The following is a 14,929-nucleotide window of genomic DNA, read 5'->3' on the forward strand; positions in this document are numbered from 1 at the left end:
TATTCATGTTTAATAGATGTGTGTTGAGTGCGTACTGTGTACCAGACACTGCCATTGGAGTCCTCCATACAAGAAGATTGCAAAATAAAATCCTTTACTCATGACTAAAGGGACAAGCAGTGGGGTAATAAATGATCACGGAATGCTGTAGAGGGTCCAGAAGGAGCCTTTAATCATTCCTTGGATACAGATTGGAGTTAAGTGTGGCTCAGATGTATGATCCAAATTTTTAAAAGTGCATATGAATTTGCCAGGGAAACAGGGATGGGTGGAAGGAGAAGGGCAGCCCAGGTAGAGGGAACAGAATATGTAAGTGTAAAGAGGTGTGAAAGAATGATTGCATTCTTTTAGTTCACTACAATTAGAGTTTACAGTATGTTTGGCACAGTGGTAGGAGATAAGGTGGGAAGATGACATAAAATACCATCTCAGCCATGTTAAAGAAAATTGACTTGGACTTCCCTGGTGGCACAGTGAATAGGAATCTGCCTGCCAATGCAGGGGACACTGATTCAAGCCCTAGTTTGGGAAGATCCCACATGCAGCAGAGCAGCTAAGCCCGTGTACCACGACTACTAAGCCTGCTTTCTAGACCCCACATGACACAACTACTGAGCCCGTGTGCCGCAACTACTGAAGCCCGCGCACCTAGAGCCCATGCTCCACAACAAGAGAAGCCACAACAAGAAGCCTATGCACTGCAATGAAGAGTAGCCCCCACTCACCACAGCTAGAGAAAGCCCGCACACAGCAACGAGGGCCCAACACAGCCAAAAATTTTTTTTAAAAAAATTGACTTTATCCTGGTGATGAAGAGCCTCTGAAGGGTTCTAATCAGTAGAAGAGTGCTATGATAATGCCTTCACTGTAGAAATGTCATGGAGGCTGTTCTCGTTTTCTACTGCTGCATAACAACCACCCCAAAATGCAGTGACATAAAACAACCATGTCGTTATGCTCACAGTCTGTGGGCAGAATTCATGCAGGGCACATAGGGACAGCTTGTCTCTGCTCTGCAGTGCCTGGGGCTTCAGCTGGGTTGGCTTGACAGGTGGCATTATTCTACTGGAGCCACATACCCAAGGCTTCAGTCCCTCTGCACATGGCATCTTATGTTTCTGGAACACCCAGGATGGTTCCTTCACTCGCTTGTCTGGCTCCTGGGCCAGGTATTGGTTGGTAGCTCACCCTCCCCACCCCACTTCCTCTCTATGACTGGCTTGGGTCTCATAGCATCTCATCTCCAGTAATCAAACTTTTTACATGACACCTGGCTTCCCCCAAATGAGCATTTCAAGAGACCAGAGGCATCTTATGACCCAGCTTCAGAAGCCCCACAGCACTGCCTCCACAACCTTCTGTTGGTTACACAGGGCCAGCTTAGATTCCTGTGGGAGGTTACTACATAAGGTGTGGATACCAGAGAAGTGGTTTATTAGGGACCATTTTTGGAGACTAGCTCCAAAGTGGTGGTGTGCAGAATGGACCAAAAGTGGGGTGAGGGTCATATAGAAGGATGTTGAAGTTACCAGTGAGCAATAGGATCTGGCATAGGGTGGTAGAAAGAGGGGTGGAGAAGAGAAGACAGAGCTGAGAAATAGCAGATAGAATTGACAGGACCCTCTTTATCTTCTAGCATCTGGCACATAGAGGTACTTGGTGACTGAATGAATTAAAGAGGCTCATTAATTATAATGTAGATTATTTTTAGCTTCTTGCTCTATACCTGCATCAAAATAACCTATTTTTTGCTTCCTAGTTATTCATTTACATATCATCAGACATTTTCTACAACCCGTTAAAGATTACTGGGTTGTATATTCATCAGTCTGGAAGGAAATTACGTAGTCAAATACTGTCTTCATAATAGCTTATTAGCTTTCTCATACATATATGTTGTAATGCCCTTATTATTTTGATTATTTTTAATATAAAATATTATATTTTAATACATTCTACTGTTATGACAAAAGAGAGTTAATCTATTCTGCAGATCCTTGATTTAGAAGTATATGGTCCAGCATTTGTTTGTAAACCCAAAGAAAAAGCAAAAAAATGAGTTTTTGCTAAGAGTACATGATTTTCATTCCAGATATCACTTTGCTTTATTATTTTGGGTGCTTTATTCAAAAGGGACTTTAGATTTAAATCTAAGTAAGTAGAACCAAATTCAATTTGGAAAGGTTGTCAACAATGAATTAGATCATATATCATCAAATTATCACCGCTACCACTCAAGTTCAAGAAGATTAGATAATGTACTTGATGAAATATGTAGTAAATACCCAGCAAAAAGTACTCACTAAATACATAAAAGTACTCAAGTACTTATTAAAGTACCTACTAAATTAAAAGTAGATCTACCATATGATCCAGCAGTCCCACTGCTGAGTATGTATCCAAAGGAAATAAAAACAGAATCTTGAAGAGATATCTGTATTGCTGTGTTGGCTGCAGCATTTTTCACAATAACCAAGATGTGGAAACAACCTGAATGAATGGATAGAGAGGTGCTATATACACACAATGGATTATTACTCAGCCATAAAAAGAAGGAAATGCTGCCTTTTGTGACAACATGGATAGACCTTGAGGGCATTATGCTAAGTGAAATAAGTCAGAGAAAGACAAATACTGTATCATCTCACTTATATGCAGACTCAAAAGTCAAACTCATAGAAAGAGTTGAGTGGTGGTTACCAGGGGCTGGGAGTAGGGGAATCTGGGAGATGTTGGTCAAAGGGTACAAACTTCTAGTTATAAGATGAAAAAGTTCTAGAGACCTAATGTGACTAACAATACTGTATTATCTAAAAGTTCCTGAGAGTACCTCTTAAATTAAGTACATACTAAGTACCAAATGAAAAAAATAAAAAGCAAAGAAAGAAATGGAGTGGATGTACTTTTCAAGTGCATCATAAGTCAGGATTTGAAAAACTTGAGCCATGGATTAAACTTGGATGTCTTAGCAAGAGTTGTATACAAAATGTAATATTGTATTTTATTCAGATGCTTTGGTACATAACTCATTACTTATTTTTCTTTCCCCCATATTTTCGGCAAGGTATTTGAAGCAGTAATAGCTTGGGTGAATCATGACAAGGATGTAAGGCAAGAATTTATGGCTCGGCTGATGGAACATGTACGGTTACCTTTACTTCCTCGGGAATATTTAGTTCAGGTAAAAGCATTTGCAAAACACATGAGTACACCTACTCCATGTCACTGGGCTGACAGCATGTAGATTCCTGTTACACAGTGGTAACTAGGCAGAGGGCAGTAAACGCACCTGCTGTCCTTGGCAGCTGCTAACTCTTGGGGCAGTTCCCAGGCTTACAGGTTTGCTTCTTCCCTATTTCTGATTTGAGTAAGCAAGTACTAGAACTTATGGAGGCAGTATTTGTGGTGACTTAAGTACATGTAAATAAATGCATTTGTGGCTCTGTGTCACTGCTCTGCATCTCCTTTGCTTTCCTTTTGATAGCCTGCTCTGACTGCTCTGTAGAAATGGAATTTTGATGTTCAACTCAAATACTTTTTAATTTTCCTTTACAGTTCCAGTGGCTTGCATTTGGTTTCTGTCTTTACTTCTAAACTGAGGAAAACCAGGTTATTTGAAATAAATAGCAATGAATGGATCTTTAGTAGTCTCTGAACAATTTTAAATTTATTGTTTTATTAATATTCTACTAGGAACATTTCAACATTTTAATTTATAATTGAAACCATGTAATGAAACATTTCTTTATTAGGAGATTAGATCTGATCATTTTAGAATTTCTTGAAGCCTCATTATTTGTTGTAATTTGTGTAATCATTGGTACTCTGCCTTTAAGAAAATGAACAGAAAAAAATCTGTCCTGCACTTGACGTCAGGGATAGCAAGGACAAGTTTTATTTGTGGTGTAGGCACATTGTTATAAAGTATTTTGAATTCCTTTTCCGGGTATTTAGTTTGTGCTTTAAAAAGACATCTTTAATTTATAAATATTTCCTCCCCCACCTGAAGGACTCATTATCTAAATTTTCTTATTTTTCTTACTATTTGGCTTAATGTTTAAAGATAACAAATAGGTGAACATAATATTATCCAAAGATTATTCTGTAGCTGACATTGAAGTATATAATTTTCATTGCAATTCTTCTTTATTACTTATAAATATTTTGCTCTGCAGACCAGATACTTGAGCATTTGGGGGCATCATTTACTTTTCTTTTAGTGATATTTATAAACTTTCCTCTGTAACTTTTAGACTGAACCAGGGAGGATAGTTATTGCTTTTTTCCTCTACTTTGTTTCTTTGTCAGTCTTATCATGAAGTAGCTATCCCCTCATGGGGTGGGTCTGATTTCTTCTTCCAGAGGGTTGAGGAAGAAGCACTGGTGAAGAACAGCAGTGCTTGCAAAGATTACCTCATTGAAGCTATGAAGTATCATCTGCTACCAACAGAGCAGCGTATATTAATGAAGAGTGTCCGGACCCGATTGAGGACACCCATGAACCTTCCCAAAGTAGGATCTGCTGTTCATACTTGTTACTACCTCATCTGAAAGGCCCATAGTGAGGCTGTTAATATTTTACTCATCTGATTTTCCATGTGCCCAGGAATTCATTGAAGTGTATATAATTCAACTTCTCTATTGATTTTGTCTGTGGAGGGTGGGGATTGTTTTACTCACTTAATCTTTATAAACTACGTGATATCACTCTTCTGGAACAGAGGCAACTGGTATTTGTCCCTTCTGAGTTTTTTTTAGCTCTTTACAAAGGTTTCTTTGTAAGCTACATGTTTGGATAGTAACTGAAAACCGACTAGTTTCACAGAATTGCTAAGAACTTAGGATGCTAGCTTGTTCTTTTGTTCCTTCCTATTGTCTGTTGTGTACTATTTGATGGTTCACTCACACATCATACATAGTCATTTCAGTGTAGATTTTCCATATGTTTTCCCAGATCTCCAGTGTTCATGTAATTCCTCTGTGAAAGTTCATATTCTACCTTTATCTTTTTAGTTGAAGCCATTCATGTCTTACTGATTTAATTTTCCTTACGAATAACCCCTCATTTCTGTCTCTTTGTTTGCAATTCCTTCTGCTCTGTTTGCATCTTTACAGTACTAGGAGACCAGCACTTTAAGCACCATTTTGTGTATGGTCTAATCAGAATGACCCATAATATAATGCTTTTATTTATGTATTGATTTTTAGCTCTCATGTGTGTTTGGGGCAATGATGAATTAAGAAATAAGAATTAATCTGTTATCCACTGTTTTCTTATATCACCTTTAGTTATTCCTTTACCTTTTCATTAAATTAAATCTTTTAAATTCTTTCATTTTAATGCTTTTATTTAGTGTTTTTTCAATTTTATTTTTTTTTGGAGTCTACATTTTAATTGCTTCAAATCCATATTAGTAGTGTTTTTCTGTTTTGCCCAGTGTTAACAAGAGTTCTCAATTTAGAACCAACTGTATTTTGCCAATGTGCTACTCCCTCCTTTTTTCTAGATCATTAGTAAATATTTTAATTTAAAATGGACTTCAGTACTTTCCCTGGTGATACCTCATTAGAAATACCCACTTACCAACATAGTCCGTTTGTAGGAAGTTTCAGTCTATATGATTATGTTTATTATCTAAGCCAAAAAGTAAATAATTTGGCACATAACATCTATTGAGATTCAGGATCATATAGATTCAAATTTGGCATGCTTTTTTTTTTAACATCCCTCTGCGTGTTACTCATCGTTTCATAGGCTCCTGGAAGTTCAAATGCTTTTCTCAAAATATTCTAAATTTTTACTGAGAATTATTATCACTTAAAGAGTATTTACAAGGCACTCACTTCCTACCCTATTTTGAAAATTGGTATTTGCCGTTTTTAAATTTTCTGATCTCTCCTCAGTTCTCCAAGATTTTTCAAAAATAATTGTAAGTGGCTCAGTAAGTACATTAGCTAGTTCCCTTAACACCTTAGTATGCATGCCATCTGGGTCTGCTGATTTTATAAGTGTTCACATTTTCCAAATACCCTTTTACCTCCTTTTATAAGTAGCCGTCTCTATAAGTCTTCATTACTTCATATTTGTCCATATTATTTGGTGTCAGTTTTTGTTCTTACAAAAAAAATAGATTTATAAAAGTTGTTCATAGGGCTTAGCCCATTCGAATTATTATTTCTTTTATGCTGGTCTCTTTAACTTCCTTCTAAATAGCTTGTTTTATCTTTAATACTTTTTAAACATTTCATATTTATAAAAGATCTCTTCTTAACTTGCATGTTCCCTCTGCTGGCATCTTTAGCTTTGCTATCTTTAGCTATGCCTTAACCTTTAGAGTGAAAACTAATTCTCTTCTAATTTCTGTAATAAGCATGTCGCTTTTGAAAACATTCTAAAGAGTCTTTGGTAAAATCCTATCAAGTATTTTCTCTTATGTAGAGTTGTGATCATCTGTTCAGTTGACACTCTCCGGGCTTCTCTGGTTGTGGCTTTGGAGTGACCCTCCTAACTGTATTAAACTTGCGGTTTCTCAGTTCTTTAGCTCTGATTTTGTGGTGGGTATGCTGATCCATGAAGGTTCTCTTCTGTTCTCTCAGGGTGGCTGGGGAGGAGGGTTGCAGACCTGACAGGTAGCAGGGAGCTACTCAGCTCCTGATTTTGCATTTGCATAGTCTCTCCTCAAAGTTTATTTATCTGCACATGTTTTTGCAAAACTGCTTGTGTTGGACACGTTTTTCAGTAGCACTGTTTGTCATTTTAGAGTGGTTGTACTCAAGATTAATTCTAAATAGGTAGGTAAGAATGAGGCAAAGATTAATTTCTCTTGTGACATATCATAATCATGGTAAGACCTATGAGACAAAATGTGGTAGCAATGCTGGAATAATAGATAATGTTTCTACCATGACAGTGACTAATTAGGCTCTGATTCTGTGGACGCATACTAATTTGCATCAAAGATCTTTTTATATCTCAGATATTATTTTATATCTCAGATATTATTTATATGACGATATTTTGTATCGTCAGTAAACCGTCTTGGGATTGTGTAAGGCACTCTTGGATTTGGACAGTATAATGAAAAACTGTATATGTTTTGCTACTGTGCTTTGTTGTTAGCTTCTTTTTATCTTTGGAATCTGTATTTTTACAAATGCAATCTTATTATTTCTATATATTTATTTTTCTTTTTTTACCCAGGATATCTATTAAGATTTCCAGTTGGAAAATTATGAAACTTGGTATTTCAGGAGGCAAAACTAATATTTAATAGGTGAAGAAAATGAAAGAACAAAGTTTAATTGATCTACATTTCAGGATGGTCACTTGAATTTGTGTAACTCCCGACCCCTTGCCTTCCTTAAATACGTCACATTTAACTTTTCCATACAACTGTCTTCCCAGTTTTCTATTCCTTTGCATTAGCATAAACTAGTGTGATGTTTCTCAGATCAGGCGTCACAAATAATTGGGGTGTCAGAGTCATGACACCTCTTTTGATGCTAGTAGCACAGTGGTTTTTATCACCGTCTCTTGATCTCATACAAATATCCCTGCTCTCCTGCTCTTGTCTTCCCATGATACATTCTTCCTTTCCCCATTATCTCTGATTCCTGGGGTTCCAAATCCTCACCCCATTTTACTTCTCTTGGGTGAGTAAAGAACAGATATTACTACCTTTCTGTATATTCGGTAGCACATATTCCCTTCCATCCTCATTTTGATCTACAAGAAGTGAACTATTGTGTGGAAATCACAAGATTCATAGTTGAGAATCATGAAATCTAATAAACCATATTGTTTCTCAAGGATTATTTGAAAAGTATTCCCTTTAGAGATTTTTTTAAACTGATCTTCATCAGAGATGTTAACCAAACCTCTTTCAACTGTTGTCTAACTGCCGGGCAGAGTTTAAAAGTTAAGCACAGGTAGGTCTTCTATAGACCTCTAGATACAGGATTGATCTTACTGTCTGTTTCACCTCTGTGATTTCATAACCTTGCCCCTCCCTTTTTTCCCTTTGGGATTAGGAGGGAAGGGTATTGCAGATTTTCTTTGTTAATTCTTCCTTTTATTTATTTGTATTCAACACTAGAGGAATGGCAGGTCAGAAAAAAAATTATATAACTGTGCTACATTCAGTCTTCTTTTTAAGACCTTTAAAATTCTTTATACTTTCCAGTAAATAAATTACTAAAATAGGCTTCTTTTCGGAAACAAGATTTATTCTGATTTCTGTGTACCCATCTTTCTATAGTTCCAAGTACAGGTAGGTCGTTGCTCAGTCAAGGTTGCAAACCTTCCCTTTTTGTATGCATGAGTCATTCCATCTTCTGTTTGTTTTCATTTTTTGTTTCTTTTGAACATCCGTTTTTCCTGTCATCTCACTTTTCCCTTGACAGGTCCTTGCCATTCTTTACAGTGTTACACACGTGACATCATTAACTTATACGTTCTTCTGAATTGACAGCTGTGTTTTCAGTGTTTCCAAAGAGTGCCCAGTGTGCCCACTTATACTCATTAAAAGACAAACACATTGATTGCTAAATCCCATCTATCTCTCAAGGTTCTACTCCCTCCAGGAAGCTTTCACTAAATTATGGCTATGTTTCATTTTCTGATCAGGAATAGCAATTAATGTCTATAACTAATCATAGCTTTCTGGTCACATATAATTGTATATAGTTCTTGAAGTACTTTAGAGTCTTGTCTCCTTAGTGATATCTAATAGCTCTTGGGGGTAGAGTCCCTGTCTTACATTTCTTATGTAGAACATCTTAGCACAGTTCTGATCAAATATGGAAGATAGGCACTTAATAAATAGTTGTTGGATTGAATTGAATTGAAGAAGTTTATGGACCTCACTTATTCTCAGTGCTGGACTGTGCTTCATTCATTCGTTATGATTTCTAGTATCTCCATTATCTGTCCTCTTGGTTGTTTTATTTGTGGAGCATCCAGGGAGGTCTCTTTACTTGACATCTGGGAATCTGTCTCTCTTGTGAACTCCAATTCAATTAGTTCTCCTTTTTCAATAGGTTTTTTTTTTTTCCTTCTTCCATCTTTCTTTAATACCTTATTGTCCTTTTCATCTCACCTACCCACTAACATAAATTTCACTTCTGTCTGCTTTCCTAGATTGTGGAGATCTAATCCCTGGTCATTACAAAGCTGGGATCTAGTTTATAGCAAGCCCTATGACACTGCAGCCTTGCCAGTGCTGACTGCCTGCTGTTTTTGGCTTAAATACTGCTTTTGCTTGAAGGATCAGAAACTTAGTTTCTGATATCCTTATTTTTGACTAAATGTGCTAGAAAATAGAATTGTAGTTCTAACATACATGTGTCCCCTTTGTTGATGTTTATTAAATGTTGATGAGGTGGTTGTTTTCCCCCAGCTCCCCCTACCATCTTCATCCTAATATTCTCCATGTCATTGTCTTTGTAAGACATTTTAAATCCCTGAACATGCAGTAGTTGTTGGTTCAAGTGCCTCTACTTCTGCCCTTGCAGTTAATGGTGGTGGTTGGGGGCCAAGCACCAAAGGCTATCCGCAGTGTGGAATGCTATGACTTCAAAGAAGAACGATGGCACCAAGTAGCAGAATTGCCTTCCAGGAGATGTAGGGCAGGTAAGCATCATGCATTGCGGTCATTTCCCTATTGCTGGGTCATTGGGAGCTTCTCTCTCAGGTCTTATTTTATTAGCTAGAAGAATCTTTATTGGAAAAGCTTTGATTAAAATAACCATGTGATTACAGAGTGATTGAGGAGCCCCGTGCAACTCATAAGACATCGATGGGGATAGCTGCTCTGTCTTCAATTTACATATTCTTTATACTAGATTCTCTAGTATAAAGTGGAGTAGCTAGCAATTTGCTGGATATTTTCCTACTTACCTTTGCTGAAGTGTTGAGAATTCTTAAGGTTGGGACCCTTGGTTCTAAGAGATTCCTGACTTAGCTAATAAGCCACAGTTTCCTTCTTCCAAGCATTCATTTTACAAACATTTGTTGAAATAGACTTTATTTATCCAAAACTGTAATCAGAAGAGGCAGTTGCAAATTCTAAGGATTCTTCCTGTGACTCAAACCTGGATCCATAAATCATAGCTCCCATAGCAAATGAGTTCTAAGTGTAACAGAACATTTCTACCATGGTAGTCCTTTAACAGTATATCCTAGAAATTGTTACATAACAGCATAAAGTTAACCCATTCCTTTCGAGCTGTCTAGTATGTTGGACAGGGATCTGGATGTAGTATAATTTTTACTAGTTTTTAATTGAACATTAAAATTGTTTTTAATCTTATGTTATAAATAGTACTTCAATGAATTCCTTATACATATATTATTATGTATGTATGCTAATATATTTTAGTGGGATAAAACTCTAGAACTAGAATTAATGATTCAAAGAGTATGCAAGGAAGATATACCAATTATTACTTCCACTAACAGTAAAATATGAAGGTACAAATTTCCCTACATACCCTATAACACCTTATAATTAAATTGAGTTTTGCAATCTGGTAGGTGAAAAATGCTATCTCATTATCTACTTTGCACTTTTATTATGAGGAAAGTTAAACATCTTTCTGAATGGTCAGTTCATGATTCTTGCCATTTTTTTATTATACTATTTTATTGATTTAATACGTTAAGGGAAGTAGCCTTTTTGTCTGTCATTTGTGGTGTGAATGTTTATTTGTATTAATCTTTTATCTTCTGACTTTACTTGCCTTATTTTTGTGTTATTTTGGCCATTTAACAATGTTACTTTTTATGAATTCCTGTACATCAGAATTTTGTCCTTGGACTTAAAGATTTGTTTCTTGTTTAGAAAAGTGTTACTCACAAATTATTTGTGTGTGTGTAATTCCCTATTATTAATGTCTTATAAAACTGTGATGCAGTTATCAAAACTAAGAAATAAGCATTGGCATATTACTATTACTTAGTATGATATTCTCTGGGTCCACCCATGTTGCTGCAAATGGCAGTATTTCATTCTTTGTATGGCTGAGTAATATTCCATTGTATATATAACACATCTTCTTAAACCAATCATCTGTTGATGGGCAGTTGGGTTGTTTCCATGTCTTGGCTATTGTATTGGGCTGGCCAAAAAGTTCGTACAGGTTTTCCCATAAGGTTACAGAAAAACCCAAACGAACTTTTTGGCCAACCCAATAAATAGTGCTACTCTGAACACTGAGGTGCATGTATCTTTTCAAATTATAGTTTTCATCCTTTCCCGATATGCCCAGGAGTGGGATTGCTGGATCATATCATAGTTATATTTTCAGTTTTTTTTAAGGAAACTCCATACCATTTTCCATACTGGCTGCACCAATTTACATTCCCACCAACAGCAGGGTTCCCTTTTCTTCACATCCTCTCCAGCATTTATTATTTGTAGACTTTTTGATGATAGCCATTCTGACCACTGTGAGGTGAGACCTCATTGTGGTTTTGATTTGCATTTCTCTAATAATTAGAGATGTTGAGCATCTTTTTCATGTGCCTGTTGGCCATCTATATATCTTCTTTGGAGAAATGTCTATTTAGGTTTCTGCCTATTTCCTGATTGGGTTGTTTGGGGTTCTTTTTTGAATAGTATGAGCTATTTGTATATCTGGGTTATTAACCCCTTGTCAGTCACATCGTTTGCAAATATTTTCTCCATTCCGTAGGTTGTCTTTTATTTTGTTGATGGTTTCCTTTGCTGTGCAAAAGCTTTTAAGTTTGATTAGGTCCTATTGTTTATTTTTGCCTTTATTTCTTTTGCCTTGGGAAACTTCTCTAAGAAAATAATGCTATGATTTATTTCCAAGAATGTTTCACCTATGTTCTCTCCTAGGAGTTTTATGGTATCATGTCTTACATTTAAGTCTTTAAACCATTTTATGTTTACTTTTATATATAGTGTGAGGGAATGTTCTAATTTCATTGATTTACATGCAGCTGTCCAACTTTCCCAACACTATTTGTTGAAGAGACTGTCTTTTCTCCATTATATAGTTTTGTCTCCTTTGTCGTGGATTAATTGACCGTAGGTGTGTGGGTTTATTTCTGGGCTCTCTGTTCACTTCCATTTATCTATATGTCTGTTTTTGTGCCAATACCATGCTGCTTTGATTACTGTAGCTTTGTAGTAGTGTCTAAGTCTGGAAGAGTTATGCCTCCAGCTTTGTTCTTTTTCCTCAGGATTTCTTTGTCATTTCTGGGTCTTTTGTGCTTCCATATAAGTTTTAGTATTATTTGTTCTAGTTCTTTGAAAAATATCATGGATATTCTGATAAGGATTGCATTTAATCTGTAAATCGTATGGTCATTTTAACCATATTAATTTTTCCAAGAGCATGAGATTTCTTTCCAGTTCTTTGAATTATCTTCAGCTTCCTTTATCATTGTTTTATAGTTTTCAGTGTATAGGTCTTTCATCTCCTTGGTTGAGTTTATTCTTAGGTTGTTGGGATTTTAAATGGGATTTTTTTTTTTTTTTACTTTCTCTTTCTGATATTTTGTTGTTGTGTAAAGGAATGCAACAGATTTCCGTATATTAATCTTGTATCCTGCCACCACGCTGAATTTATTAGTTCTAATACTTTTCATGTGGAGTCTTTAGGGTTCTCTATATAGCGTGTCACGTCATCTGCAAATAGTGACAGTTTTACCTCTTCACTTCCATTTGGATACATTTTATTTCTCTTTCTTGTCTGATTTCTGTGGCTAGGACTTCCAATAAAATATTGAATAGAAGTGGTAATAGTGGACATCCTTGTCCTGTTCCTGAATTTAGCGGGAAGTTTTTCAGCTTTTCGCCGTTGAGTATTATGTTGGCTGTGGCTTTGTCATAAATGGCTTTTATTATGTTGAGATATGTTCCCTTTATACCCACTTTGGTGAGAGTTTTCGTCATGAGTGGATGTTGAATTTTATCAAATGCTCATTCTGTGTCTATTGATATGATCATGTGTTTTTTTTCTTTTCTTTTGTTAAGGTGGTGTATTATAGTGATTGATTTGCGTATGTTGAACCACCCTTTTTACCCTGGAATGAATCCAGCTTGATCATGAGATATGATCCTTTCTCTGTATTGTTGGATTTGGTTTGCTAATATTTTGTTGAAGAATTTTGCATCTATATTCTTCAGAGATATTGGCCTGTAATTTTCTTTTTCTGTAGTGTCTTTGTTTGGTTTTGGTATCAGGATGATGGTGCCCTCATACAATGACTTTAGAAGTGTTCCTTAGTCTGTAATTTTTTGGAATAGTTTGAGAAGGATAGGTAAGCTGTATGTTCCTGGCCTTTTGTTTGCAGGGAGTTGTTTTCATTACAGATTATATTTCACTTCTAATAATCAGTCTGTTCAAATTATCTGTTCCTTCTTGACTCAGTTTTGGCCGGTTATATGTTTCTTGAAACTTTTCCATTTCTTCTAGGAGGTCCAATTTGTCATTATATAACTGTTCACAGTATTCTCTTCTGATTTTTTGTATTTTTGTGGTGGTTATTTCTCCTCTTTCATTTCTTATTTTGTTTATTTGGATCCGCTCTCTTTTCTTCTTGGTGAGCCTAGCTAGAGGTCTGTCAGTTTTGTTTATCTTTTCTAAAAACCAACTCTTGGTTTTATTGATCTTTCCTGTTGTTTTTTTGATCTTCATTTTCTTTATTTCCTCTTTTATCCTTATTATTTTTCCTTCTGCTGACCTCGGTTTTGTTTGTTCTTGTTCTGATTCTTTTAGGTGGTAGGTTACGTTGTTTATTTGAGTTTTTTTCTTGAGGAAGGCCTGTGTGGCTATGACCTTCTCTCTTAGAACTGCTTTTGCTGCATCCCATAGTTTTTGTAAGGTTGTGTTTTTCATTGTCATTTGTCTCAAAGCATTTTCTGATTTCTTATTTGATTGCATCAGTGACCATTGGTTTTTTAGTAGCATGTTGTTTAGTCTCCATGTGTTCAGTTTTTTCCCATTTTTCTTTTTGTGGTTGATTTCTAGTTTTATACTGTTGTGGAAGGAAAGGATGCTTGAAATAATTTCTATCCTCTTAAATTTGTTGAGGCTTGTTTTTTGACCTAGTATCTCTTTTGCCATTTTAATTATGAAATGTGTTGGTGTGGGTGTGATTGGGTTCATCTTGTTTGGGACCCTCTGTGCTTCCTCTACCTGGATATGTTTCCTTCTTAAGTTTGGGAGGTTTTCAGACGTAATTTCTTCAAATACATTTTTGAGCCCTTTTTCTCTTTCTGCAACCCACCTATTTTGCATAGGTATGCTTTATGTTATCCCATAGATCTTGTATGTTACTTTGGGGTTTTTTTGTTTGTTTGTTTTTTTCATTTGTCTTTCTGTCTGCTGCTCTGATTGGATGATTTCCATCATTCTGTCTTCCAGATGACTTATTCGTTCTTCTGCATTATTTAGTCTACAATTCATTGCCTCTGGATTTGTTTTTATCTCTGCAGTTGAGTTGTCTAGTTTTGACTGGTTCATTTTATAGTTTCTAGTTCCTTGTTATAGTGATCTGCATTTCTATCAATAATCTTTAATCCCTTCAGCATCTTTATTACCTCCTTTTTGAACTATAAGTCTGGTAGATAGGAGAGGTCTGTTTCATTATTTGTTCTTTCAGGGGATTTCTCTTGTTCTTTTAATTGGGAGTAGTTCCCCTGCTTTCTTATTTTACTTGACTTCGTCTGTCTCTATGAATTTAGGAGAAACAGTTGTCTATTGTGGTCTGAAAGGGCTGTTTTTATGTGGGAGCATCCCTGTATAGACTGTGTAAGTCCAGTATTTTTTGGTGCAAGGGCTGTATGCCAACCATATCTTTCCTCAGAGTGTGCTGGCCATTATCCCCTTGATAAGGGGGCGTGATTGGAGTTGTGGTGTCTAGAGCCTGCCCTGAATATTGGGCACAGCCTCCTCT

General features: G+C 36.1%; 1 protein-coding gene across 9 annotated transcripts in view; it reads left to right on the top strand.

Annotated features, from left to right (window-relative positions):
- Positions 1–14,929, top strand: part of KLHL2 (kelch like family member 2) — a 122,498-nt gene that overhangs the window by 97,610 nt on the left and 9,959 nt on the right. For 8 of the 9 annotated variants that reach the window (XM_033857229.2, XM_033857231.2, XM_073805453.1 and 5 more), the window contains 3 exons: positions 3,065–3,181; positions 4,363–4,512; positions 9,514–9,631. In XM_033857229.2, coding sequence (XP_033713120.1) covers positions 3,065–3,181; positions 4,363–4,512; positions 9,514–9,631 — 385 coding nt within the window. The remainder of the gene's footprint in view (positions 1–3,064; positions 3,182–4,362; positions 4,513–9,513; positions 9,632–14,929) is intronic. The other variant, XM_033857230.2, reaches the window with a different exon arrangement.

The sequence above is a fragment of the Tursiops truncatus genome, chromosome 5, assembly GCF_011762595.2.
Source record: "Tursiops truncatus isolate mTurTru1 chromosome 5, mTurTru1.mat.Y, whole genome shotgun sequence".
Classification (NCBI taxonomy): Eukaryota; Metazoa; Chordata; class Mammalia; order Artiodactyla; family Delphinidae; genus Tursiops; species Tursiops truncatus.